The sequence below is a fragment of the Saccopteryx bilineata genome, chromosome 4 (genome assembly GCF_036850765.1).
Source record: "Saccopteryx bilineata isolate mSacBil1 chromosome 4, mSacBil1_pri_phased_curated, whole genome shotgun sequence".
In the NCBI taxonomy this organism is placed as follows: domain Eukaryota; kingdom Metazoa; phylum Chordata; class Mammalia; order Chiroptera; family Emballonuridae; genus Saccopteryx; species Saccopteryx bilineata.
Genome location: NC_089493.1, coordinates 286,323,165 through 286,349,628, shown reverse-complemented (window position 1 = coordinate 286,349,628; position 26,464 = coordinate 286,323,165). Strand labels below are relative to the sequence as shown.

The following is a 26,464-nucleotide window of genomic DNA, read 5'->3' as shown; positions in this document are numbered from 1 at the left end:
AGCTTGGACCCAAGGTTGCTAGCTTGAGCAAGGGGTTACTCGGTTTGCTGAAGGCCCACAGTCAAGGCACATATGAGAAAGCAATCAATGAACAACTAAGGCAGGGGTCGGGAACCTTTTTGGCTGAGAGAGCCAGGAATGCCACATATTTTAAAATGTAATTCTGTGAGAGCCATACACGAACCCGTGTACGTTATGCATTATCCAATAAAAATTTGGTGTTGTCCCAGAGGACAGCTATGATTCGCTCTAGCCACCCACAACCATGAACATGAGCGGCAGGAAATGAATGGATTGTAATACATGAGAATGTTTTATATTTTTAACGTTATTATTATTTTTTTATTAAAGATTTGTCTGCAAGCCAGATGCAGCCATCAAAAGAGCCACATCGGGCTCATGAGCCATAGGTTCCCGACCCCTGGACTAAGGTGTCACAACGAAAAACTGATGATTGATGCTTCTCATCTCTCTCCGTTTCTGTCTGTCTGTCCCTATCTATCCCTTTCTCTGACTCTCTCTGTCTCGGAAAAAAAAAAGGAAATATGACTCTAACTTTAATTTTACAAAAAGATAACTATAGATAAGAGTGGTAGAGAAAACATCAAAAAGTTAATGCTGCCTGACTGTGGTGGCGCAGTGGATGAAGCGTCGACCTGGAACTCTAAGGTCGCTAGTTCGAAACCCTGACTTCCCTGGTCAAGGCACATATGGGAGTTGATGTTTCCTGCTCCTCCCCCCTTCTCTCTCCTCTCTAAAATGAATAAAATCTTAAACAAACAAACAAAAAAAAAAACCCCAAAAGTTAATGCTATGACCTGAATGATAGAATTATGAGCAATATGTTCTCTAGACTTGAAAATTTTGTATAATAAGCATAAACTATATTTATTAGAAAATATTCATTGAAAACATTAGGAAAACAATCTCTTGCCCTGCTGGACAGCTCAGTTGGTTATAGCATTGTCCCAAAGTGCAGAGGTTGCCAGTTCAATCCCCAGTCAGGGCACAGATTGATGTTCCTGTCCCTCTCTCTTCCTCTAAAATCAATAAAATTAAAAAAAAAAAAAAAGGCACTCTCATCGTCACTTCAAATATTTTGTGGTTATCTCAAATCCTTTATGTAAGAAAAACACTTAGCCAGCTAACTAACCAATCCTCTCTAAAAGTTTTTCAGTTAAACCCAAGCATTGTGCTATGAACTTTAATGACTTCTTCCTCAGACTCCATGGTAGTCTGTCAGTGGGAAGTCCTTTTTGCCATCCCCCAGCTTCCTCTAGACCCACGGAGCCCTACAAGTCTCAGTTACGAGTGAGTATATCTCCATTCGCATTGGCCAGCTTGGTGTCCAGACTGGCAATGCCTGGAACACAGCTTCCAACCTGATGACCAGATAGATGCCAAGTGACAAAACCACTAGGGAAGAAGATGACTCCTTCAACACGTTCTTCAATGAGACAGGGCTGGCAAGCATATTCTCAGGGCACTGTTTATAGACCTGAAAGAAACCCTTAGTCATTGATGAAGTTACTTAGCACTGGTACTTACTACCAGCTCTTCCACCCTAAGCATTTCACCACAGGCAAGGAAGATGCTTTCAATAACTATACCTGCAGACACTACACCACTGGCAAGGATATCACCGACCTCATTGTGACTGAATTCGGCAACTGGCCTACCAGTGCACAGGTCTTCAGAGTTTCTTGGTTTTCCACAGCTTTGGTGGGGGAACTAGTTCTGGGTTTACCTTCCAACAGAATGTCTCTCTGTTGACTGTGGAAAGAAGTTCAATCTAGGGTTCTCCATCTACCCAGCCCCCCAGGTTTCCACAGCCCTATAACAACTCTATCCTTACCACCTATACCATCCTGAAGCACTGAGCCCTGTACCTGTAACTCCATCCTCACCACCTATACCATCCTGAAGCACTCCGAGCCCTGTAACTCCATCTTCACCACCTACACTACCTTAAAGCACTCTTGATTGTTCCTTCTTGGTTGGCAAGGAGGCTATCTACAACATCTGTTGTATAAACCATGATATTGTGTGCCCAACATATACTAACCTTAACCGCCTTATTAGCTAGATTGTGTCCTCCATCACTCCTTCCCTCAGGTTTGATAAAGCCCTGAATATTAATCTGACTGAATTCCAAACCAATCTGGTGTCCTATTCCCACATCCACTTCCCTCTGGCCACAATATGCCCATCTTCTCTGCTGAGAAAGCCTACCATGAATAGCCTACTGTAGCAGAGATCACAATGCATGTTTTCTGCCAGCCAACAAGATGGCGGAATGTGACCCTCGTCATGGTAAATACATGGCTTTGCTGCTGGTTGTACCATGGCAACGTGATTCCCAAAGATGTCAATGCTGCCACTGCCACCATCAAGACCAAATGTATCATCCAGTTTGTGGACTGGTGCCCCACTGGCTTCAAAGTTGGCATTAATTACCAGTCTCCTATTGTGGTACCTGGTGGAGATCTGGCTAAAGTACAGAGAGCTGTGTGTATGCTTCTTTGCAACACCATAGCTGTTGCTGAGACCTGGGCTCGCCTGAACAAGTTTGACCTGATATATGCCAAGAGTGCCTTTGTGCACTGATATGTGGGTAAGGGCATCAAGGAAGAAGAGTTCTCGGAGGCCTGTGAGGTCATAGATGCCCTTGAGAAGAATAATGAGGAAGTTGGAGTAGATAGTAGTAAAGGAGAGGAGGAGAGTGAAGAGTGCTGACCTGTCTGCTTCAATATCACACTCTGGTGTCTTGGGACTGTCTTATTTCTGTGGTGCTATGTCCCAGACTTCTTGATGAAAGTATTTATTTATTTATTTATTTATTTATTTATTTATTTATTTTAAAAAGGACTTTATATACACCATCTCATTTAATTAACAAAATTCTGTAAGAAAGATATTATTATCCCCTCTTAGCCTGACCAGGTGATGGCGCAATGGATAGATCATCGGTCTGGATGCTGAGGACCCAGGTTCAAAACCTTGAGGTTGCTGGCTTGAGCAATGGGTCACTGGATCAGGTGGAGCCCCCCCACACACATCAAGGCACATATGAGAAAGCAATCAATGAACAATCAAGATGCCACAACGAAGAACTGATGCTTCTAATCTCTCGCCCTTCCTGTCTGTCCCTCTCTCTCTCTTAAAAAAAATAAAATTATTAGCCCCTTTTAATCTACACAATTTTCAGAGTCAGGCACTACTATCATCCTCATTAAAAAGACAAAAAAAACTAAGACCCAGAATGACTATGTAATTTTGCCAGGGATAACAATTAGTGGAGCCTGGATTTGAACTGAGGCAGTTGACTCCAGAGCCCAAGTTTTTCTTTTTGAAGCATTCAGCTACACTACTGCATCTGGGGAAGGCAGTCTCCTCTGCTGCTGCTGCTAACAATATCCAGTTATATAATATCTCACTATATCTCTCATAATCTCACTAAGTAAAACATTTGAAAATGAAATAAATTCATAGGTAATTATCATGTGAAGTTAGGCACACCCTGAATCACATATTCTAAAGAACAAACCTTCCATTAAAGTCATGGTAATGAGCCGGTACAAAACTGCCTAATATTTCTAACCAAAAACCTGTGCCGATAGGATCCATGTATGATACATCTCACAGTGCACTGTATTAACTCAAAGCTTTCAGTCTTTTCATTCTATAGATGAACCATTTATTTCCATTGTTATCTTTTTTTAAAAAAGCCAAATTAAGATTTGCTTAAAATAACAGTCCCTTATTTTCTTTGCCTTACTAAGGATCAAGTAAGATGACATTACATAAAAATGAGAAAAGCATCAGACAAATGTGCAGTATTATTTCTCTTTGCTATTAAATATTTAAAATGTTCAATTATTTTAAAATAGAGAAAGTAGATGCGTCATGCATTTCTTTAACAGCTGACTTGGCCCTACTAATTCTTTACTGATTACATCCTAACTAATTCATTCCTTCAGCATACAGGTTTTCAGAGCTAGGGTCACCAAGAAACTGGCGAGAAACATAAATTTTCAGGCCCCATCCCAAACCCGCTGAATCAGGAACTCTGGGGGCAGGCCCAGGATCCTGAGTTAACAAGCCTACAGTGATTCTTCTGGATACTCAAATCTAAGAACCACTCAGATAGCTTTATGCTATCTGACCAAAATGCTGGACTGGCTCCAGAGGGTCTGGATTTAAACCAAACCTTTATGTTTTCTGACCACTTTCTAATATAAGAATATTTCAAAAACCTTATAAAAATATAAGCACTAATCTAATCCTCTGTGAAGGCTTACTGTACAAACTATTCTGGTCCTCTTTCCGATTTGTTACTTGTAAGAAAGGACTAAAAGCATTACTCAGGTTGCAAAAACACATTTTTATCAACCTTAGAAAGAATTCATGACTCACTGGTCAGCTACATCACATATCTTCCTTTTCCTACTAGTCTCTGGCTTTGCCTGCCACCTTCTCTGTGCAGAGCATTTCTCAACATCTGTAGCCAGGAGAATAACACTGACAGATATACTGGCAAGGAGAACACAAAATTACCAACAATGCAAAGATGACTCTCTACTAAGAAAACACAAGAGAATCACCTGAAAAAGCATCAGAAAAGAGAATTCAATAAAGTGCCCAAATTACCAAAGTGAAATATATATAAATAACAAATATACATCAATATCTTCTCTATATTAAAACAACAGCCACTTAGGTGATGAAATAGAACTCATTCCCAATAGCAACAACAAATTTATTAATACATCCAGGACTAAGTTTAATAAGAAAGGTATATTACCTATATAAAGAACACTACACTATTCTTCTGAGCAACTTAAGACTCCATGAGAAGACAATTTGTACATACATAATAAAACAACTCATGAAGCCACAAAATTGCTAAAATGTCAAATTCCTCCTTAAGGTGATTTATAAAGTTCAATACAATCCCAATCAAATCCTATTAATTTTATTTGTTTGTTTTTAAGGATTAAAAAAACAGTCCTAAACTTTATCTGAAAGAGGAGTTCTCAGCTGTGGCTGCCATGAATTACAGTGTGTCCGTAAAGTCATGGTGCACTTTTGACCGGTCATAGGAAAGCAACAAAAGACGATAAAAATGTAAAATCTGCACCAAATAAAAGGAAAACTCTCCCAGTTTCATACCTATTCAGTGCAGTTCCATGTGGGCTCACGCACAGATTTTTTAGGGCTCCTTAGGTAGCTATCCCGTATAGCCTCTACAGACTCGTCACTGACTGATGGCCTACCAGAATGGGGTTTCTCCACCAAATTGCTGGTTTCCTTCAACTGCTTATCCCACTGAGGAATGTTATTCCTATGTGGTGGCGCTTCATTATAAACGCGCCAATATTCATGTTGCACTTTCGTCACGGATTTGACTTTAGTGAGCCACAGAACACACTGAACTTTCCTCTGTACCGTCCACATCTCGACTGGCATGGCCGTGGGCTGCTCCGCTGTAAACACAATGTTACATCATCATCTGCGCATGCGCACATGCTGCCACATCATCCTACAGAAACTGGTAGGATTTTTCTTTCATTTGGTGCAGATTTCACATTTCTATCATCTTTTGTTGCTTTCCTGTGACCGGTCAAAAGTGCACCATGACTTTATGGACACACTGTATAATCAAGAGGAACTACAAACTATATTAATGTTCATGCCATACCCCAAAGATTCTAACTGAATTGGTCTGCAATAGGTTCAGGCATCACATTTCGATGTGCACATAATTTTGATATGCAGAAAAGGTTGAGAACCATACATTTGGAAGAGTATCTTAGAGGAATGGCAAAGAAAAGTATTGAATTCTTAAAAAAGAATAATGAGCCTGACCTGTGGTGGCGCAGTGGATAAAGCGTCGACCTGGAAATGCTGAGGTTGCCGGTTCGAAACCCTGGGCTTGCCTGGTCAAGGCACATATGGGAGTTGATGCTTCCAGCTCCTCCCCCCCTTCTCTCTCTCTCTCTCTCTCTCTCTCTTTCTCTGTCTCTCCCTCTCCTCTCTAAAATGAATAAATAAAAATTAAAAAAATTAAAAAGAGTAATGAGCAGCTAGCTCCATTATATACTAAACTCATTATACAGGTAGCATAAGTTTCTAGCACAGAATAAGCAAAGATCAATGAAACAAAAGAAAAGGTTCAGAATTAGACCCAAACCTTACATGTGTGAAAACTAAATAAAAGATACCAGAAATGGTATGTCACAGTAGTGGGGGAAAGCTGGATCAGTAATACCTAAATAAGTGGTACTGGGATGACTATAATTTGGAAAAACACTATACAGCTAGATCTCTATTACTCACTTAAGCCAAAAAAAATTCTGAGTTAAACAGTCAAGGTATAAGGGGGAAAAATACATAAGAGTAGTTCATGATTCTATAATAGAGAAAACATTTTTAAACATGACATAAAACTTAAAAGCTATAGAGGAAAAAAAATGGATAAATTACTTCTGTACAAGTTGAAAGCATCTATTTGATAAAAACATCACAAGAACTATTCCATATGTAAAGTTGTTTTTTTTTGTTTGTTTATTTTTGGTGTATGTGTTTTTAAGAGAGAGAGAGAGAGAGAGAGAGAGAGAGAGGACAGACAGACAAGGGAAAGAGATGAGAAGTACCAATTCTTTGTTGCAGCACCTTAGTTGTTCAATGATTGCTTTCTCATATGTGCCTTGACAGGGGGCTCCAGCTAAGCCAGTGACCTTTGAGCTCAAGCCAGCGACCATGGGTTCCTGTCTATGATCCTATGCTCAAGCCAGCAACCCTGTGCTCAAGCTGGTGAGCCCTCTCTAAAGCCATGTGAGCCTGCACTCAAGTCCACAACCTCTGGGTTTCTAACCTGGGTCCTCTGCACCTCAGGCCAGTGCTCTATCCACTGCACCGCCGCCTTGTCAGGCCCATTTGTACAGTTTATACAGTATCCCATGTAAACTAGGCCATATTCCTAGTAAAACTGACTTTAACAAATGAAAAAAGGAAGATAACATGCATTTATTAAAAGGCTTAAACCTTTACTATACAAAGAATATTAGAAATATAAACAAAAAAAGGGGAGGAACAATGCCTCAGAAAAACAAAGAATATGATTAATAGCAAAATATAAATGTCCAAGAACTTAAGAGACATTTACTTAATTTGCCTAAGAGTAGCAAATCGGTAAGGAGTAATATCTGTGTTGGTGACAACTGGGGGGATAGACTCATTTGCTACTGGTGAGTGTTTCCGGAGAGTGTTTGGCAATATCTAGGCTTATTAAAAATGTCTATATATCCTTCAATCCAGATTTTATTCCCAAGAATTTATCCAGCAGACAGAGTCACTCATGTACACAGATGTAAAATACAAATAAAAACTGCTGAAGCAGCACAACACTGGAAACAATGGGGCACTAGTCTTCTAACTTATTACCTAAGTTTCTACTGCATCATATCTAGTAAGAAGGACTGTGAGCTCTATCTAACATAGACTAACTTTCACCTTACATTGTTAAGTGATGGGAAGATGCACGTGTATTCACATACACACACATTGGTTACATATACTACTCTTTATGTTTACAACAGATATCTACACACACACATCACTACACCTCTACATGCACAGACTACCTCTTGCAGGAGAGGTAAGAAACAGTTCATTGTCCTTGGTGAAAGAATTTGGGAGAACCAAAGGTGAAGAATTAAGGGAGCCCTGGCCATTGGCGCAGTAGACAGAGAGGCATCCTGGAGCACCGAGGTTGTCAGTTCAAGGCTGGAGTCACAAACTCAAGCCCCAGTCAGAGCACATATGAGAAGCAATCAATGACACAACAAAGTGGAACAATGAGTTGATGCTTTTCTTTCTCTCTCTCTCTCTCTCTTTCTGCCCCTTCCTCTCAAAAATAAAAATATTAAGGGAAATTAACTTTTCAGTTGGGGGGGTATTATTAAACCATGTGCATTATTACTTTCTAAAAACAAAACTTTTAACAAAGTCTTTTGTTAACCTCGCTTTTCAGCATTTACCCCATGATTGGTGATTATGTCTAAACAAGGATGGATTCATTGCAGCACTGTCTGTACTGATGAGAAGTTGGAAACAGTACAAACGTTCATCATAGAAGATGAAGTAGATAAATTACGGTGCATCACATGATGAAACAATTTGCTATCAGTAGGAAAAAAATAAAAATCTGTGTGCACTGAAACACTGTTCTATGTATATACATTATATGTATACTGTTAGGTAAAAAAGCAAAGTGCTTAAGTAGTCTGGTTCCATTTGGTATTTCAAAAGGGTGTGTGTTAATAAATATCTATATATCTGTATAGAAGTAGTTATCTATAAGGCGTGAGGGGCTACTCTTTTTACTATTTGAGTTACTTCACAGAAAATACGCATTTCCTGTGTGATAATTTTTAAACAAAATTATGTTTTAAAAACGTTTCTCTTGGCCCTGGCCGGTTGGCTCAACGGTAGAGTGATGGCCCAGCGTCTGGAAGTCCTGGGTTCGATTATCAGCCAGGGCACACAGGAGAGGCGCCATCTGCTTCTCCACCCTTTCCCTTCTCCTTTCTCTCTATCTCTCTCTTCCCCTCCCACAGCCAGGGCTCTATTGTAGCAAGGTTGGCCAAGGCGCTGAGGATGGCTCCATGGCCTCCGCCTCAGGTGCTAGAATGGCTTCAGTTACAACGGTCCAGATGGGCAGAGCATCACCCCCTGGTGGGCATACCGAGTGCATCCCGGTCAGGCGCATGCGGGAGTCTGTCTGACTGCCTCCCTGCTTCTAACTTCGGAATAAGACAAAAAATAAAAAAATAAAATGTTTCTTTTCACCGTGTGCATTTTAAAATCTTATGGGGCTCTGCTATCATTATGTTATAAAGAATAGCTTATGATCTTGTCTCTTGCTCTTATTATTTGCCCACCAATACTGTTTTGTCCTACCCAAAGGCCATGACAATCTTTCAAAAATGCCAGTCTCCACCCTACTCTTCACTGTTGGCCTCTTTGGAATACCTATAGGCAATGAAGATGTGTACTTGTATTTTATAAGTCCCTGCCTTAGTATCCAGTGTGGTAAATATTGATAGATACAACTCATATTATATTTTAAAGAAATCTCCCCTTGGGGCCCTTAATAATTTTTTTTTTTTTTACAGAGAGAGAGTCAGAGAGGGATAGACAGGGACAGACAGACAGACAGGAACAGAAAGATGAGAAGCATCAATCATTAGTTTTTCGTTACGACTTCTTAGTTGTTCATTGATTGCTTTCTCATATGTGCCTTGACCACGGGCCTTCAGCAGACCGAGTAACCCCTTGCTCGGGGGCAGCAACCTTGGGCTCAAGCTGGTGAGCCCTTGCTCAAACCAGATGAACCCGCACTCAAGCTGGTGACCTCGAGGTCTCGAACCTGGGTCCTCCGCATCCCAGTCCGATGCTCTATCCACTGCGCCACCGGTCAGGCGGGCCCTTAATAATTTTTAAGATACACATACCCAGTGGTGGGATTCAGAAGGTTCGCACCGATTAGGCAGAACCGATTCCTAATTTTTGAGTTTGGTGAACCAGTTGTTAAAATGGTGCTTGTAATCAAGGTTCTCTCTAAGGTGAGTGCCTGGACAGCGGCTTAATATGGAAATCACAAATTTACATTCCTTACTCTTTTTTTAATGTTCATCTGCACAACAGCATATTCTAAACACCCATAGTAATGTTCATTTCATCCATAGGTGAAAAAAATTTGACAGAACTATGCATGTAATTTTTATTCATTCATTTCGTAAAATTCTTTATATCTTTGATGAAATACTACATTTTAATTCTCTCGTATTTGTTACTTCAGTAAGCAAACATGTAACAAAGAGAAAAAGGGCAAAACAACCAGGGGGCAACAAGCTGTCATTGGAAACATTAAATAAGTTTTACTGTGTTTTGTCAGGTATTATTATTTTTTTGTTAATATTTTAAAACTCATAACATAACCTAGTTTTGTGTACCTCTTTTATTGTTCTTATTTAAGTATTAAATGCACGAAATAATAAACTACCTTTTGGTATATCGTTTTTTTATACTTAAAACAGTCATTAGGGCAGAGAACTGGTTGTTAAATTATTTGAATCCCACTACTGCCCCTATTCAAATGGCAGGAACAACTAAAATTTAAGTTTGCATTCCCCTTTGCTGATGTTTCAAAATCGATAAATGCAATTTTGATGGTGGGAATTACTTCACTTTTCTTTTTTTTTCAGAAAGGCAGGGTGAGAGAGAGATAGGAACACTGAGCTGCTCCTGCATGTGCCTGACCAGGAACTGAACCAGCAACCTGCACTCCGTGGCGACACTCCAACTAACCGAGCTATCTGGCCAGGGTTTAATCGTTATTGATTTTTTTTAGGAGACAGAGAGAAGAAGGGGGAGAGAGAGGAGAGGGAAGGGAAGTATTCATTTGTTGTTCCACCAGTCGTGGATTCATTGATTGCTTCTTGTGTGTGCCCTGACTGGAGATCAAATCCGAACCTTGTCGTTTCGGGACAATGCTCTAACAGACTAAGCTAACTTACCAGGGCCGCTTTGGTTTAAGTTTAAAAAATCTGCTCCTTACTTAAGATAGTCACAGGACTTTGTATCCATCACCTAATGTTAGCAATCAACCTTGTGGAGAAGTGTGTTCTATTCTCATTTCTCCCTTTTCCTTACACAGGACTAATCAAATCCAAAGAACAGCCCACAAACCACTACTGTATTGTTCTGTACTTGCTATACCAAGTATTGCCTGCAGTAGGAGTCTGGTGGCTAGAGTTTAGAACTCTGTCTCAGAGCTTCTGCTGGATTTGGTCCTTCAGTGCCAATCAGCCTGCACTCTTCTTCCCTTGTCAACTCTCTTCTTCTCCAGTTGTCTCTTATCTTTCTGGGCATTTGCTGTCCCTGTTCTCCAAGTTCGGTTCATGCTCTCTACACCAGTTGCAAGGCTGGTGGCTAGAAACCCCAGCCTAGGCCTTTGCCCACAAGCAGAGCTCTCAACCTTGCCCACCAGGCCTCACAACCACCTGGACACTTCTTAAAACCCAGAGTGCTGGGCCCACCCTCAGTTTCGGAGTCAGCAGCTCTACACTTCTAACTAGCTCCCAGGTGAGTCTGTTGGGGACCCCACTCTGAGAACCAGTGCTCTGCATTTCCCCTGACACCCAAGGACCCATGCTGCCCCTGGCTTTGGCACCTCTTCCCTGTTAACTGGGGCAAGTAGCTGACCAGCTTGAAACACAACTTTTTTGTTGGTAAAATGGAGACTGTGACAAGAGACACTTTACCGGCTGGCTGTAGAAAAGGAAAGGGTACAAAGAGGAAGAACTCAGCCAGCTGGGGCACGCAGCCTTTACCAGGTCCCTGACACAACAAGCTGATTCTCAGCAGAAGCTGCCTCTTTCAACCACGTGGTCTTATTTCCACACATTTTCCTCAGAGGTTGAAAACTGGCAATCAGTTCAAACACATTCCCTATGTTTTCAACTGCCTGATGTGCATGCTATTCTACGTTTGGTTTCTCTTAAGAATTCCCATTTTTGGCCCTGGCCGGTTGGCTCAGCGGTAGAGCGACGGCCTAGCGTGCGGAGGACCCAGGTTCGATTCCCAGCCAGGGCACATAGGAGAAGCGCCCATTTGCTTCCCCACCCCTCCGCCGCGCCTTCCTCTCTGTCTCTCTCTTCCCCTCCCGCAGCCAAGGCTCCATTGGAGCAAAGATGGCCCGGGCGCTGGGGATGGCTCTGTGGCCTCTGCCCCAGGCGCTAGAGTGGCTCTGGTCGCAACATGGCGACACCCAGGAGGGTCGCAACATGGCGACGCCCAGGATGGGCAGAGCATCGCCCCCTGGTGGGCAGAGCGTCGCCCCTGGTGGGCGTGCCGGGTGGATCCCGGTCGGGCGCATGCGGGAGTCTGTCTGACTGTCTCTCCCTGTTTCCAGTTTCAGAAAAATGCAAAAAAAAAAAAAAGAATTCCCATTTTTAAAACATAGGGGCAGAGATATTCATCCCGAAAAGAAGGGCTCCAGATATCAAATGTGTCTCTTCCGAGTGGTAAGAGCAAGAGGAAAGCCTGAAGAACAGGAAGGTACCACGTCACCCTATTTTACCACATTACTGGAGAGAAGCTTCCAGTTCGTAGGAAACAGTCAAAGCACTGACGCTCACTTACCTTGGTCATGCCTCCTGCCTGTGCCGTGTTCAGTCCCGCATGACTGGGAATTTGCGGCGAAACCTGTGTTAACGTCTCAGCCAGCACGCTGCTTGTGGCCCCCTGCATGGCGGGAGCAGGGTATGGTATTCCAGCTCCCCTTCCTCTGCCTGCTGCCCCCAGAGATCCATTCATGACTTGCGCCTGCCCCTGCTGGGCCTGATTCAATAAACTATGGCCAGAGTTACTATTGAGGAGGCCTGGGTGGGTCTGGTTAAAGTTAGCATTCATGCAGATCCCAGGTCCTGTCTGTGATGTGGCAGGGCTGCTGGTGACCAGCCCCACTTGCTTTTGTGCTTGCGGATTCAGTGGTTGGGAAGCAGGGGGAGTGGCCCCAGAGGTGCTGGCTGCCTGCTTGGGCAGGCTAGGGGCTGAAGAATCTCCCTGGTTCAGAGGGCTCTTGCCCATGGCACCCAGACTGGCCATGTTCGCACTGTTCGGCTGCCCTTGAGCTTGGCCACTGAGGCCCTGCTGTACAGGACTGCTGGCGCTCACATTTCCTATTCCTGGGTTGATACTGGAGCCGCTGCCTCCGCGCAGAAGCTCCGACAGTTGTTTATGTTTGGAAGCAGCATCTGGAACAAGGTTCCCACTGTTTAAAAGGCCTAATTCTCCATTGGGGATCAGCTCATCAGGAAGATCATTTTCCAAGTCAAACAATGGTCCAAAATCTAGAAATTAAACAGAAATGGAAATGAGAAACTAAGCAACCATAATACTTCTCCAACTGTCTTATGCTAGTATGAGCTTAACCTAAAGAGGCATATGTAACACAGAACACTACCAGGCCTTAACAGTAATGTCAAAATGACCTGAAAGTTCATCTGGAAAAATAAAACAAGGAAGAATATTTTTCAAATTCTGAAAAACTTAAAACAGAGATGAGAGGGAAGGCCAGCCCTATTAGATTTGATCATATATTTTCTTTTTGTTAAAACCTTATGTATTTATTTACTTTTAAAACTGAATTCATTGGAGGACACTGGTTTGCAAAACCATACAGATTTCAAGTGTACAACTCAATGAAATATCATCTGCACACTGCGTTCTGTGCCCATCACCCCCAAGCAAAGTCTATTTTCGTCCTCATTTCTGTCCCCCTTTACCCACCTGTACCTACCCCCAGCCTCCCTTCCCAGTGGCTGTCACCACACTCGACTGTTATGTGTACAGTATGTTATGTATATGTTTTTAAACTAATCCCTTCACCTCCTTTCATCCAGTCCCCAACCCCCCTCACCTCTGACAGCTGATCCTATATTTTCAAACGACAATTAAATTGTGTTGTATGGGGACAAACACAGATATAAAAATTAGAGGAAAACAATGGGGAATTTAAAAAAAACACAATTACAAGGTAAAAATGCTTTTAAGAATGAATTGTGTAAAAAGCAATTAGGCATCAGGTTAGATGAACAACAATTTGGGAAAATTAAAGCCTAATCTTAAGTAATTACATATTTAAAAGATAAATTATTTAAAAAAAAAACTAGCCTTAACAGAAAATGAGATTTCTCAAAATGTTGATGCTGTAGAAAATAAAGACATATATAAACTAAAAATAGTTAAAAAAATAGGAGCTTAAATAATACTTGTATCCTATAAAAGGGGTTACTGTTAATCGTACATAAATGAGAAGCACACTGACTTCCAAGTATAAATGCACAAAGAACAATAGCAGGTAAGTATCACAACAGAAGATTAAACAGTAAACAAAATAGATCATCCTTCCTGGTAATTGAACATAAAAATCAAAGCAACTCCTTTTTGCTGGTCCCTCTCAAAGTAACATTTCTCTACCACGTGATCTATCTATGTCACCTCTAGTCCACCAGCAGCCATGCCTTGTTCAACCCACAGCAACCTGGCTGTGCATTCATGTGTAAGGACAAGCTATGTAGAAATATGTTCATCACAGTATTTATCTGTAACATCAAAAAACGGGATAACAGGCCCTGGCCGGTTGGCTCAGTGGTAGAGCGTCGGCCTGGCATGCAGAAGTCCCGGGTTCGATTCCCGGCCAGGGCACACAGGAGAAGCGCTCATCTGCTTCCCCAACCCTCCCCCTCTCCTTCCTCTCTGTCTCTCTCTTCCCCTCCCGCAGCAAGGATCCATTGGAGCAAAGATGGCCCGGGCGCTGGGGATGGCTCCTTGGCCTCTGCCCCAGGCGCTAGAGTGGCTCTGGTCGCAACAGAGCGACGCCCTGGAGGGGCAGAGCATCGCCCCCTGGTGGGCGTGCCAGGTGGATCCCAGTCGGGCGCATGCGGGAGTCTGACTGTCTCTCCCTGTTTCCGGCTTCAGAAAAATACAAAAAAAAAAAAGAAAAAAAAAAGGGATAACAACATCAGAGATAGTTTCTAGACCCAGACTGCTTGCATTTGAACTCCAGCTCTGCTGCTAACTCCCACTAATTAGTTGTGTAATCATGGGTAAGTTAGACTTTCTGTGCCTGAGTTTTCTAATCTGGAAACTGGGATGACAATGGCTACCACACCCCACAGGACTGTTGCGAGGACTAAATGAATAAATGTAGAACACTGAAACAGTTGGGTAGTAAGTGCTCAGTAAGTATTAGCCTTTATTATTACTATTGTCCAATATTAGGTTTAATAAATTGCTATAAAACATTATACACTTATTAAAATAATTACGAATGCCTGAACAATGGTGGCTCAGTGAATAAAGCTTCAACCAGGGATGCTGAAGACCCAGGTTCAAAACCCCAAAGTTGCTGGCTTCAGTTCAGGGTCACTTGCTTGAGTGTGGGATCATTAACATGATCCCATGGTGGCTGGCTTGAGCAAGGGGTCACTGGTTCAGCTGGAGCCCCAGTCAAGGCATGTATGAGAAGTAATCAATGAACAACTAAAGTGATACAACTAAGAGTTGATGCTTCTCATCTCTCTCCCTTTCTGTTTCTCTCCCTCCCTCTCACTAAAATAAATAAATAAATAAATATGAAGACTGTAAAATATAAAAAATGCTTATATGGTGTGTAAAAAGATGCCAACAGAAACTGCATGCAAAAATGGCACCTAGAGTAAGATTACAACTAAAGCAAGTGCACAGGGGCAGTGGCCGGAAAGTAACACTGACAAACAGAGTGGCCTGGTAAAGCGGTGAAGGAGATGAGTGAATGTGGCGCTTTTTTTTTAAACTTGAACGCAGCCACTTCCCTTGCCACCACTCTTATTTTTTTAATACATTCTTTATTTGTTTATTTCTATTTATTGGTTTTAGAGAAAGAGGACAGGAGAGGGAGGAAGAGGGAGAGGGGGGAAAGGGGGAGAGGGGGAGAGAGAGGGAGAGAGGGAGAGAGAGGGACAGAGAAGAGAGAGGGGGGGTGAGGGGGGTGAAGGGAGAGAAGAGGGTGAGAGGGGAAAGGAGAAGGGGGAAAGAGGAAAACAGAGAAGGAGAGAGGGAACTAGAGAAGGAGAAAGGTGGGAGAGAGAGAAAGGGTGAAAGGGGGAGAGGGAGGGAGGAACACTGATCTGCTCCTGTATGTGCCCTGACCAGGGATTGACCGGCAACCTCTGCACTTCAGGACTATGCAACAGAGCTATTCAGCCAGGGCCCCACCACTTACTTTTAGAAAATTAGTTTTTTTTCTACAGCGTCAAACCCTTTTGACTATTTATACAACAACCCCTCTTGGCTGGTTGCCTCAGATGTTCCTCTCAGGAAGGGCAAAACCCTTCTGGCCAAAGGAGAAAGAGCAACTGGAGAAGCCAAATACCACAATCATCTTCCCGTTATAGGCGACACAATCGCAGCTAAGGAAAATTGAAGGCAAGTTGGCCCAGGCAATTCTGGAAAAGGTTATCCTTCCTAATAATAGCAAGGGATGCTAAGAAAGAGCCCCCTTTCACTAGATTTCATCCTGGATCTGTGGCAACCTTCTTCAACCAGAAGAGACACCACTCACACATTAAGGACAGCGCAGCAAAAATGCAAGCACCTGCATTCATGAAGCCATGCCTGAGATGAATTATCCAACCCTGGAGCCTCCCCATCTTCAGACTTCTTGTTACACAAGAAAACACATTTCCTGTCATTTAAGCCATTGTAGCTGGTTTAATGTTATGCAGCCAAAGAATCTTGATCATCTCCACCATGTCTATGGACGCAGTTAAAAATCTTCTGCATGGTATACATGGCCATCAGAATGTGGCTTCTGCCCACGTCTCAGCCCTTCCTTTCTCCAGTACCTCCTGATGCATCCTACCTTCCAGCCACAACACACTGAGCTATCCCCTGCATCAGCACGCTTTCTTCTGGATGTGCTCTTTCACTAGAAACCCGCACCTCCAGCCCTCACTAGGATAGAATACAGTTCCTATGAAGACACTGACCAGTTTCTCTTCTGAGTTCCAAAGTTCTCTGCACATACATACCCAGTAAACCATCTGACACACACATAGTTCTTCCTACCAGGCTGTAAGGAATTAGACCCGGAAGGGTGTGTGTGTACACACACACACACGGTTTTTGCACAACACGTGAGAGTAAGCTGCAGGCAGTACGGTCCTTTCCTCCTAAGTACTGTACTCTGTGTCTAAGAACACCCTTTTACACATAAGCACAGTACATTTATCAAATTCAGGAAATTTAACACTGATTCCATACTTAATGTATTGATTGCCCTTCCTCAGATTTGGCCAGCTGTCCCAATAATGCCCTTTATCACATTTATTTTCCTGATCCAAGACCCAATTCAGGATTCCAGCACACTTGGTTACCATGTCTTTACCTTCTATTATATAGAAAGTTTTCTCAGACTCTGTCTTTTATAACTCTGACATTGTGAATACAGGCCAGTCATTTTGTAGAATGCCCCTCAATTTGGGGTTGCTTCATCATAGTTATAGGACAAGAAGAGTTGTATACAAAGAGATAACAAGCGTTGACTCCTGGACACAGCAGGCAGTTCCTGAGAAAGAACCACTGATTAGGCCTTGTTTTTGGCAACTACCCAGCTTTTGTGTCTCAATATGGTTTTGTAGGTTCTATTTCATAGCTTTTAAGCTATTGTGTTGTCCTGAATCTGGAGATTCATAAAAGTCTCCAGATACAAAAGCCCATGAAATAAATAAAAACAAGCCTCCAACATAACCAACATTTTTGTTTGTTGCCTTCCAGGTTTTGTCTACATGCACATACATTTTCTTTAAAAAATATCAATGTGGCCTGACCAGGCAGTGGCGCAGTAGATAAGAGCGTTGGACTGGGATGCAGTGGACCCAGGTTCAAAACCCAGAGGTCACTGGCTTGAGCATGGGCTCATCTGGCTTGAGCAGGGGATCATAGACATGACCCATGGTCGCTGGCTTGAGCTCAATGTTAGCTGGCTTGAAGCCCAAGGTCGCTGGCTCGAACAAGGGGTCACTCATTTTGCTGTAACCCCCCAGTCGAGGCACATACGAGAAAGCAATCAATGAACAACTAAGGTGCCACAACAAAGAATTGATGCTTCTCATCTCTCTCCCTTCCTGCCTGTCCCTCTTTCTGTCACTCTCTCTTTGTTGCTTAAAAAAAAAAAAATCAATGAGTATTTTGTTAACGCAATGCTCTTTCATCTAAGAACATGAAAATGAAACTTCATCTAAACCAGAAAGCAGGAGCCATTAGGGTTTCCTTCCTATTTGCAGGGGAGAGGATGAACAGTTGGTGCCTGAAGCTCCCCTTACTGGCTCTGCCAAGCATCTCAAAGCACTTTTCCTAGGAGAATGTGCCCAGGCCAGGACAAGAGCAGGTAAACTCAAAAGAATAGTTAGATAAACATGGCAGTGTCAGCATTAGGGTCCCTAGTCCAGTGTAGAAATTGTAAAACAAACATTGGAATTGAAACACGAGTTCAAATCCTGACTGAGTCTATTACTTCAGTGTCCTTGGGCAAATCCTCAAATCTCTGAGTCTTAATTCTCTCCTTTGCAAAACAGGGACACCAGTATCCCAGGATTACAAGATGAAAGCTTTGTGCCACAGGCATGGGTGTGCTTATTCTATCTTGCACAAAAGCTTTAAATTTTCTTAACTTTAAAAATTCACCCACCGTCTCAAATTTACCAGTTTTCTTTTGTAGTTTACTTCTAGTCCAAATGCACATATAACTTTTGCAGTTGCAGCAAGGTATTATGTCTCGGGTTCATGCTTTCGTTTTGGTTTTTTATTGGTTTGCCATCTTTTGTCCACTATGACCGTGTGTGTATGTGTATATGACATAGAGAAAGGGATAGATATAAACAGACAGACAGGAAGGGAGAGAGATAAGAAGCATCAATCCTTCGTTGAGACCTTAGTTGTTCATTGCTTTCTCATATGTGCCTTCACCAGGGGGCTACAGCAGCGTGAGTGATCCCTTGCTCAAGCCAGCGACCTTGGGGTCATGCCTATGATCCCAGCTCAAGTCAGCAACTCCACCTTTAAGCCAGATGAGCCTGCGCTCAAGCTGGTGACCTTGGGGTTTCAAACCTGGGTCCTCCACGTACCAGTCTGATGCTCTATCCACTGCACTACGGCCTTGTCAGGCTGAAACTTTTTATCATCCTATTTCAATTCAAATACGTCTCACAACTGTTTGGGTGTGAGAAAAGTTGACTAATTCTACTAATGTCCTCATCTATGAGTCTAAGCACATAAGAATATGTATAAAGGCCCTGGCAGGTTGGCTCAGTGGTAGAGCGTCGGCCTGGCGTGTGGGAGTCCCAAGTTCAATTCCCGGCCAGGGCATACAGGAGAAGCGCCCATCTGCTTCTCCACCCCTCCCCCTCTCCTTCCTCTCTGTCTCTCTCTTCCCCTCCCACAGCCAGGGCTCCAATGGAGCAAAGTTGGCCCGGGTGCTAAGGATGGCTTTATGGCCTCTGCCTCAGGCGCTAGAATGGCTCTGGTTGCAACGGAGCATCACCCCCTGGTGGGCATGCCGGGTGGATCCCGGTCGGGTGCATGTGGGAGTCTGTCTGACTGCCTCCCCATTTCCAACTTCAGAAAAATACAAAAAGAAGTATGTATAAAACCAAATATACAAGGTGTGGCTTTTTAGAAAGACAAGACAGGTTGTGGAGGGTTTATGGAAGGCCCATCCATACCCACACCATCACTTCTTTTACCATTATGCTGTTACCACTTTTCCCCATTCTCTAGTTCAAAGAATTGACAAAGGAAAAGAAAGAAGGAAAGCCAGGATGTTGCAACATAACACAGCTATGCTTTCTACAAAACAAAGTGTCCCAACACCCAATGGGCAATAGCAATCTGAATCATGGGAAATTCCTACAATTCAAGATTGAGCACTACCATTTCCAATCCTAGGTAAATTCCCTTGTCCCTGCCAAGTCACCAGGGGCTCAGGAGACCAGGAGAGAGCAAAGCTGAGCCTTAACACGATTTGTGGATATTCTGCTTTCTAGGGGTTCACCCTTACCAGGAGACTGTCACATAGTCTGTCACATGCCCATAGCTAGGGACAGGAATTTTATCTTTTGAGACTTCCCAGCTGCCAACCTCAGGGTGGGCCCCTTTTATTAAGCTGATATGAGAGAAAAGAAGCTATTAGCTTCCCAGTCTCCATGCCACTCACACAAGACCAGGGTGCCCACAACTGTGGCTTAGGAAGGAGAACGTCATCACAACCAAACATGACCCACCTTGGGAAACAGAAGGTCTTCATCATACACAATCACAAGGGGCATTTCACTTCTAGGCTGGACCCAGAAACTTTTGTTCCAAGTAACTGTCATTTCTGAACACTGAAAAACAAATGCTTTTCCACACGTATTCTAAATCCATTCCTATTCATCAGCAGCATGAATACTTCACTTTAAATAAGGAATGAACTACACCTGGAAAAATCTTTTCATTTTACAGAGTCAAATACCAGGTAAGTGGCTGAATCAATCTGTCTAGTCGATAACATCTGAGTCTGGTCTGTGGTGGCACAGTGGATAAAGCGTCGACCTGGAAAGCTGAGGTCACGGTTTCAAAACCTTGGGCTTGCCTGGTCAAGACACATGCAACAAACCAGCAATGAACAACTAAAGCAAAGCAACTATGAATTGATACTTCTTGACCCCCCACCGTAAAATCTATAAATACATCTTTTTTAAAATAACATTTGAAAAGTTTTGTTTGAAAAAATTTTCAAATGTGTCAGCTAAACAAATCATCCACAAAACATAATTCTTCAGGTTTTCTAATGTCTCTTCTGTCATAATACCTTATATTTTTTTCTTTGAACTGCATTTGGAGCCCCAAATTCACTGAATTGGCAAAACTGATTTTTTTGTCAAAAGCACGTACAGACCAGTTTATCAGACTTTCTGTTAGCCAGAAGTATGAGTCTTCTATACTCTACAGACATAATGAGTATTCAAATCATACCATCCATTTCTTGTTAGAACTCATAAGGCTGTAAGCACCATGAAAGCAAGGATAGGCTGACTACCCAGTGCCTAGCATAAAATGCCTGGCATTTATTAGGCTCTCAACAAACATCTTCATGCTGAATGAGTAGATAAATTACAGAGAAGGATGCCAGAGTTACAGAGGATACATACCATCAATTGTAACCAATTACTTGTTTAGCCAAAAGCATGAAGTGATGATATTAGCATTTATGACTATTACTTAAAACAGAAAAAAACAAAAACCACAAATTACAATAATAAATACCTTGAAATGTTACATTGTTCTACTCTTTTCTTTTACACCCCTTTATCTTCTAGGGGGCCATCAGGCCTATTTCACTCTCCAGCTACACCTCAGCATCACTGACCCTCTATCCCAGTGGTAGTCAACCTGGTCCCTACCGCCCACTAGTGGGCATTTCAGCTTTCATGGAGGGAGGTAGCGGAGCAACCAAAGTACAAATAAAAAGATAGCTTTAACTATAGTAAGTTGTTTTATAAATATTCTGCCAAACTTAGCGAAAATCCGACATAAAGTACTTGATAAGTAATTATTTTTATATGCTTTAACTTGCTCTAACTCTGCTTTATAAATTTTATAAAGTAAAGTAATTTCCCTACTTTATAAATCACCATTACTGTAGAACCGGTGGGCGGTTAGAAAATTCTACTACTAACAGATACAAAAGTGGACGGAAGGTATAAAAAGGTTGACTACCCCTGCTCTATCTCATGGTTGATGCAAAGTTTAAATGGCATAATGTAGAATGAGAAATGGTAGTGTGAGAAATAAACTACATAAGAGTTTAGATGCTGTTTTGTGTTCATGTTTCTCTACTTCCAAGCATGAAAACTCCCCTGCCATGGACACCTTATTTCTCTCTGTAGAGCTTATTCCTGTATTTTAAAAAAGTCTGCTTTCTTGAAATATTTTTCATAATTTCTTTCGATTTTCTTCAGCCTTGCTTGTACTCTACTCAAATGCTTCTCTCTTAGATTTCGAAAGCTAAGCATTTTATTCACCCACCCTGAAAAATTTTACAAAAAGGATTTTTAATTCCTAAGTCAAAACTCAATACAAAAAAAGAAAAAGACCCCACAAGGACAATGCATCCTGGAAAGGCTCACATCTAAAGATAAGGAATCTATTGAATGGTAGACACTTTTCACAGGCTTATTTAGACCTTGGGAGACCACTCTGGCCCTCCACAGTGCATTCATTAATACAGTACCTACCAGTCAGACACTGACAATACAGGAAGCACCGCCTGGGGCAGTGAGAAAAGTATCCAGCCAGGTCTTGATTTAGCTCTGTCTCTCTCACCACTACTACCTATGTGTGCATCCTCAGATCTAAAATGGAACTGTGAGTACCTGCCTCTAGAATCAGTGATGAAAGAATTAAATCATACAATGTATATATAACACTTAGCCTGGCATGCAACGATGGCTCAATAAATATTAAGCATTATCATCACTGTCATAGCCCAATCTTCCAAGTTTACACACGAAGAAACTGGCAACTCATGCCTGGTACAAGGTTCATGGTCAATGACTGTCGTTTCTTTATAGTAAAGCCCTAATAATCTGTCACAATTATAGAACTAAAACCTTTGAAAATTCTGGGAGTTTGTACAAATAGACAACTCTTCAACAATGGAGACTTAAAATACATATAATAACGAAAAGGAAAAAAAGCATTGTTTTGTGAACATTTATGCCATTACAATTTTTATGTGGCATTTAAATAAATTCCCAAAAGACACCAAACTTTTCTTTCTTTTTACAATGACTATCAGAAAATAATTAAAGCAAATTCTTTCTAGAATCTTCTGTGATTCAGGCTTCTTTTATGCAGATACACCATCCCCTAATTAGTACAGAGTAATGAAATTTTACTTCATTCTGAACAGTGAGTTTATAGTGAACAAAAAATCTTGCCCTTTCTTGGAATCACTATTGGCTCAAGAGTCAAAGTAGGCTCGGCTGGGCAATCTGACTCCTCCCAGGCCTTCCTCCAGTGAGACTAAATGCACTTCAGGGTTACTCTGCACCAGGTATCAAAAAACCTTGCTCACTAAATATTTACTGTTTACCTTCCAATTAAAGAACCCAAGATAGTCCTGATTTAAAGTTCTTTGTCACACTGGACTCTAAGTCACGAGTCCTGGAATTGCAACCAGCCTCCTATCTTCATTTGGTACACCTATAAGTTCCCAGACTACAAGAACAATCTATGTTTCCTAAATGTGGTTTGTGTGCTGCCTCTTTCAACCCTGAAAAGTAGAAAAAAGTCTTCATGGGACAAAGGTGGAACAGGAGGTGCTGTCACAGCAGTTAACCACCAACGGACTGACCATAAATCATCCAGCAGCCCCTAAACGGTAACCAAATGTTCTGGAGCAGAGGGCAGAAAGGGGTTCACTATTCTCCATCATCACAGCTGAGAGGGGCCCAGGTGAGATGCTGTCATCAGCTGCCTATCTACCCTGCAATCCCAACAGGTTCTGGAGGAGGAATGTGGGGGCTGAGCTAGGATCCAACCTTTGCAGAAACAGCTGCCGCCACAAGTGCTGGGCCACCTCAAGTAAGTATAAGCAAACAGATATCCAGAAACTAGGTCCTCTGGCCTAAATTCTGGAATCCAGAGCTGGCAGGCCGCAACACCAAGTCAGAAGGGGAAGATTATATTCTGGACTTAGAGGAGTCAATGTACAACATATGGAAACGGGTGTACTACACGAGGAAATGAATGCATTAAGTCCAAAAAGTACACCAAATTCCAAACAACGGAATATTATTCAGCACTAAAAAGAAATGAGCTATCAGGCCATGAAAAGACATGGAGGAACCTTAAATGCACATCACTAAATGAAAGAAGCCAATCTGAAAAGACTATGCACTATATTATTCCAACTATATGATATTCTGGACAGTAAAAAGATTAGTGACTGCCAGGAGTTGGGGACTGTGGGGGATGACCAGGCAGAGCACAGGGGATTCTGGAGCAGTGAAAATCCTCTGTATGACATGATAATGATGGCTATATGTCATTAAACACCTTTCCAAACACACAGAATGTACAAGAGTAAACCCTAATACAAACTGTGGATTTGAGGCGATTGTGTGTGCCAATGTAGGTTTATCAGTTGTAACAGATGTAACACTCTGGTGGGGGCTGTTAAGACTGGGGGAAGCTGTGTATATGTGGGGGCAGGGAGCATGTGGAAAATCTCTGTACCTTTCTCAATTTGCTATGAACCTGAAACTGCTCTAAAAAAGTCTTAAAGGAAAAATAAAGTACACTCTAAGATTACAGATAAATCAGAAGCAACTGAGAGACACAAAACGATGGAGATCACAAGCTGAATAATAATATCAAATACTAGACTACCATATTTCCTCATGTATAAGACGCAACTTTTCCTGAAAAATTTGGGGTCTAAAAACTGGGTGCATCTTATACAGTGGTTGTAGATATTTTTAACTTGCATTTCCCTCTTTTTCGTGCTCATTGTCATAGATGAATAAAACTTGAGTTCAATAACTTTATGTAATACATTTTCCCCCAAATTTCGGGCCCCCAAATTAAGATGTGTTTTATACATGGGGAAATATGGTATATTAATGAAAATATATGCAAAATATCCAGTGATGTCTATGCTAGATACAAGTGTGCCACTTTTACAGCTTTAAGAATCCATCAACAGGCCCTGGCCGGCTGGCTCAGCGGTAGAGCCTCGGCCTGGCGTGCGGGGGATCCGGGTTCAATTCCCAGCCAGGGCACATAGGAGAGGCACCCGTTTGCTTCTCCACCGCCCCCCCCCCCTTCCTCTCTGTCTCTCTCTTTCCCTCCCGCAGCCGAGGCTCCTTTGGAGCAGGGATGGCCCGGGCGCTGGGGATGGCTCCTTGGCCTCTGCCCCAGGCGCTAGAGTGGCTCTGGTAGCAGCAGAGCGTCGCCCCTGGTGGGCGTGCCAGGTGGATCCCGGTTGGGCGCATGCGGGAGTCTGTCTGACTGTCTCTCCCCGTTTCCAGCTTCAGAAAAATACAAAAAAAAAAAAAAAAAAAAAAAAAAAAAAAAAAAAAAGAATCCATCAACATACAAGTTCTTTGGAGAATAATTTGATATGATCAAAATTACAAATGCATATTCCTTTTAAACATTAATTCCATTTTTAGGAATTTGTTTCATATATATATACATAAATGTGCAAAGCCATTCATTGAAACACTGTTTTGAGAGGATAAGATCGGAAATAACCTAAATGTCCGTATATGGGGAGCAAATGAAAATCAATTATGGCCTGTCTCATATAATGGAACACTAGCAAATACAGAAAGGGATAATGAGACACTCTATGCGCTGCTAGGTACAAGCATGCCATAGTGTGGACAGTGTGCTGCTGCCTTGGGTAAGAAGAAAAAGGCAAAAAGGGGGCAAGGTAGCTAACAACAGACAGTGCCTGCTTGAAGAGACAAACCCTGGGGAAGAGCACAATCTACTCACGGGGGAGGAAGAGGGACTGCATAGGCAAGGGTCCCCAAACTTTTTACACAAGGGGCCAGTTCACTGTCCCTCAGACGGTTGGAGGGCCGCCACATACAGTGCTCCTCTCACTGACCACCAATGAAAGAGGTGCCCCTTCTGGAAGTGCGGCGGGGGGCCGGATAAATGGCCTCAGGGGGCCACATGCGTAGTTTGGGGATGCCTGGCGTAGAGGGAGGGAGGCTAGCTCTCTACAAATTTGTGTCTTCTGATTTTTTTTTTTTTATTCATTTTAGAGAGGAGAGGGAGAAATAGAGAGAGAGAGAGGAGAGACAGAGAGAGAGAAGGGGGGAGGAGCTGGAAGCATCAACTCCCATATGTGCCTTGACCAGGCAAGCCCAGGGTTTCGAACCGGCGACCTCAGCATTTCCAGGTCGACGCTTTATCCACTGCACCACTACAGGTCAGGCCTGTCTTCTGATTTTTGAACCATGTGAATAAACTACCCAGTTAATTAAAGAAAAATAAAAGGCAGCCCCTGGAGTGCTCAGGTCCAGGTGACCATCTTCAGCCCAGGTGTAACACCTGGAACGCTTTCAGGTATTCCTGGTTCTAGCTGGACTGTTCACTATTTGAGGATAAAATCTGAAATGGCCTTAACATTAGTCTAAAACAGAGGTCCCCAAACTTTTTACACAGGGGGCAGTTCACTGTCCCTCAGACCGTTGGAGGGCCAGACTATAAAATAACTATGAACAAATCCCTATGCACACTGCACATATCTTATTTTAAAGTAAAAAAAACAAAACAGGAACAAATACAATATTTAAAATAAAGAACAAGTAAATTTAAATCAACAAACTGACCAGTATTTCAATGGGAACTATGCTCCTCTCACTGACCACCAATGAAAGAGGTGCCCCTTCCGGAAGTGCGGCGGGGGCCGGATAAATGGCCTCAGGGGGGGCCACATGCGACCTGCGGGCCATAGTTTGGGGAACCCTGGTCTAAAACATAAAATTAGTGTTCAAATAAGCTCAAAAGGAAAGAAAATACAAAAGTATTTTAAAGAAGGACTTTTCAAAAGTACTATTTTTTCCTAAAGAAATGTAACAATCTACATTTTGTTCCCAATGTAATTGTAAGATATATGTTGCTCATGTCAAGGAAGCTGACATTATTTCAAAATATTCAAAGAAATACTAGTTCGCTGTCAGGTCTGGTAGCTTCCAGCACATCAACGAACAAACCTCTAATAAAAGGATTGTTAAAACCACAGTTTGTGGCAAAGGAAGTGATCAGTGGACATCACACTAAAGCACAATTA

General features: G+C 42.4%; 1 protein-coding gene and 1 pseudogene across 2 annotated transcripts in view; one reads left to right on the top strand and one right to left on the bottom strand.

Annotated features, from left to right (window-relative positions):
* The window catches only part of CREBBP (CREB binding protein), a 159,694-nt gene that overhangs the window by 119,483 nt on the left and 13,747 nt on the right, over window positions 1-26,464 (bottom strand). For both annotated transcript variants that reach the window (XM_066275080.1, XM_066275081.1), the window contains exon 2: window positions 12,211-12,920. In XM_066275080.1, coding sequence (XP_066131177.1) covers window positions 12,211-12,920 — 710 coding nt within the window. The remainder of the gene's footprint in view (window positions 1-12,210; window positions 12,921-26,464) is intronic.
* LOC136334077 (tubulin alpha-1C chain pseudogene) lies at window positions 1,398-2,736 on the top strand (annotated as a pseudogene).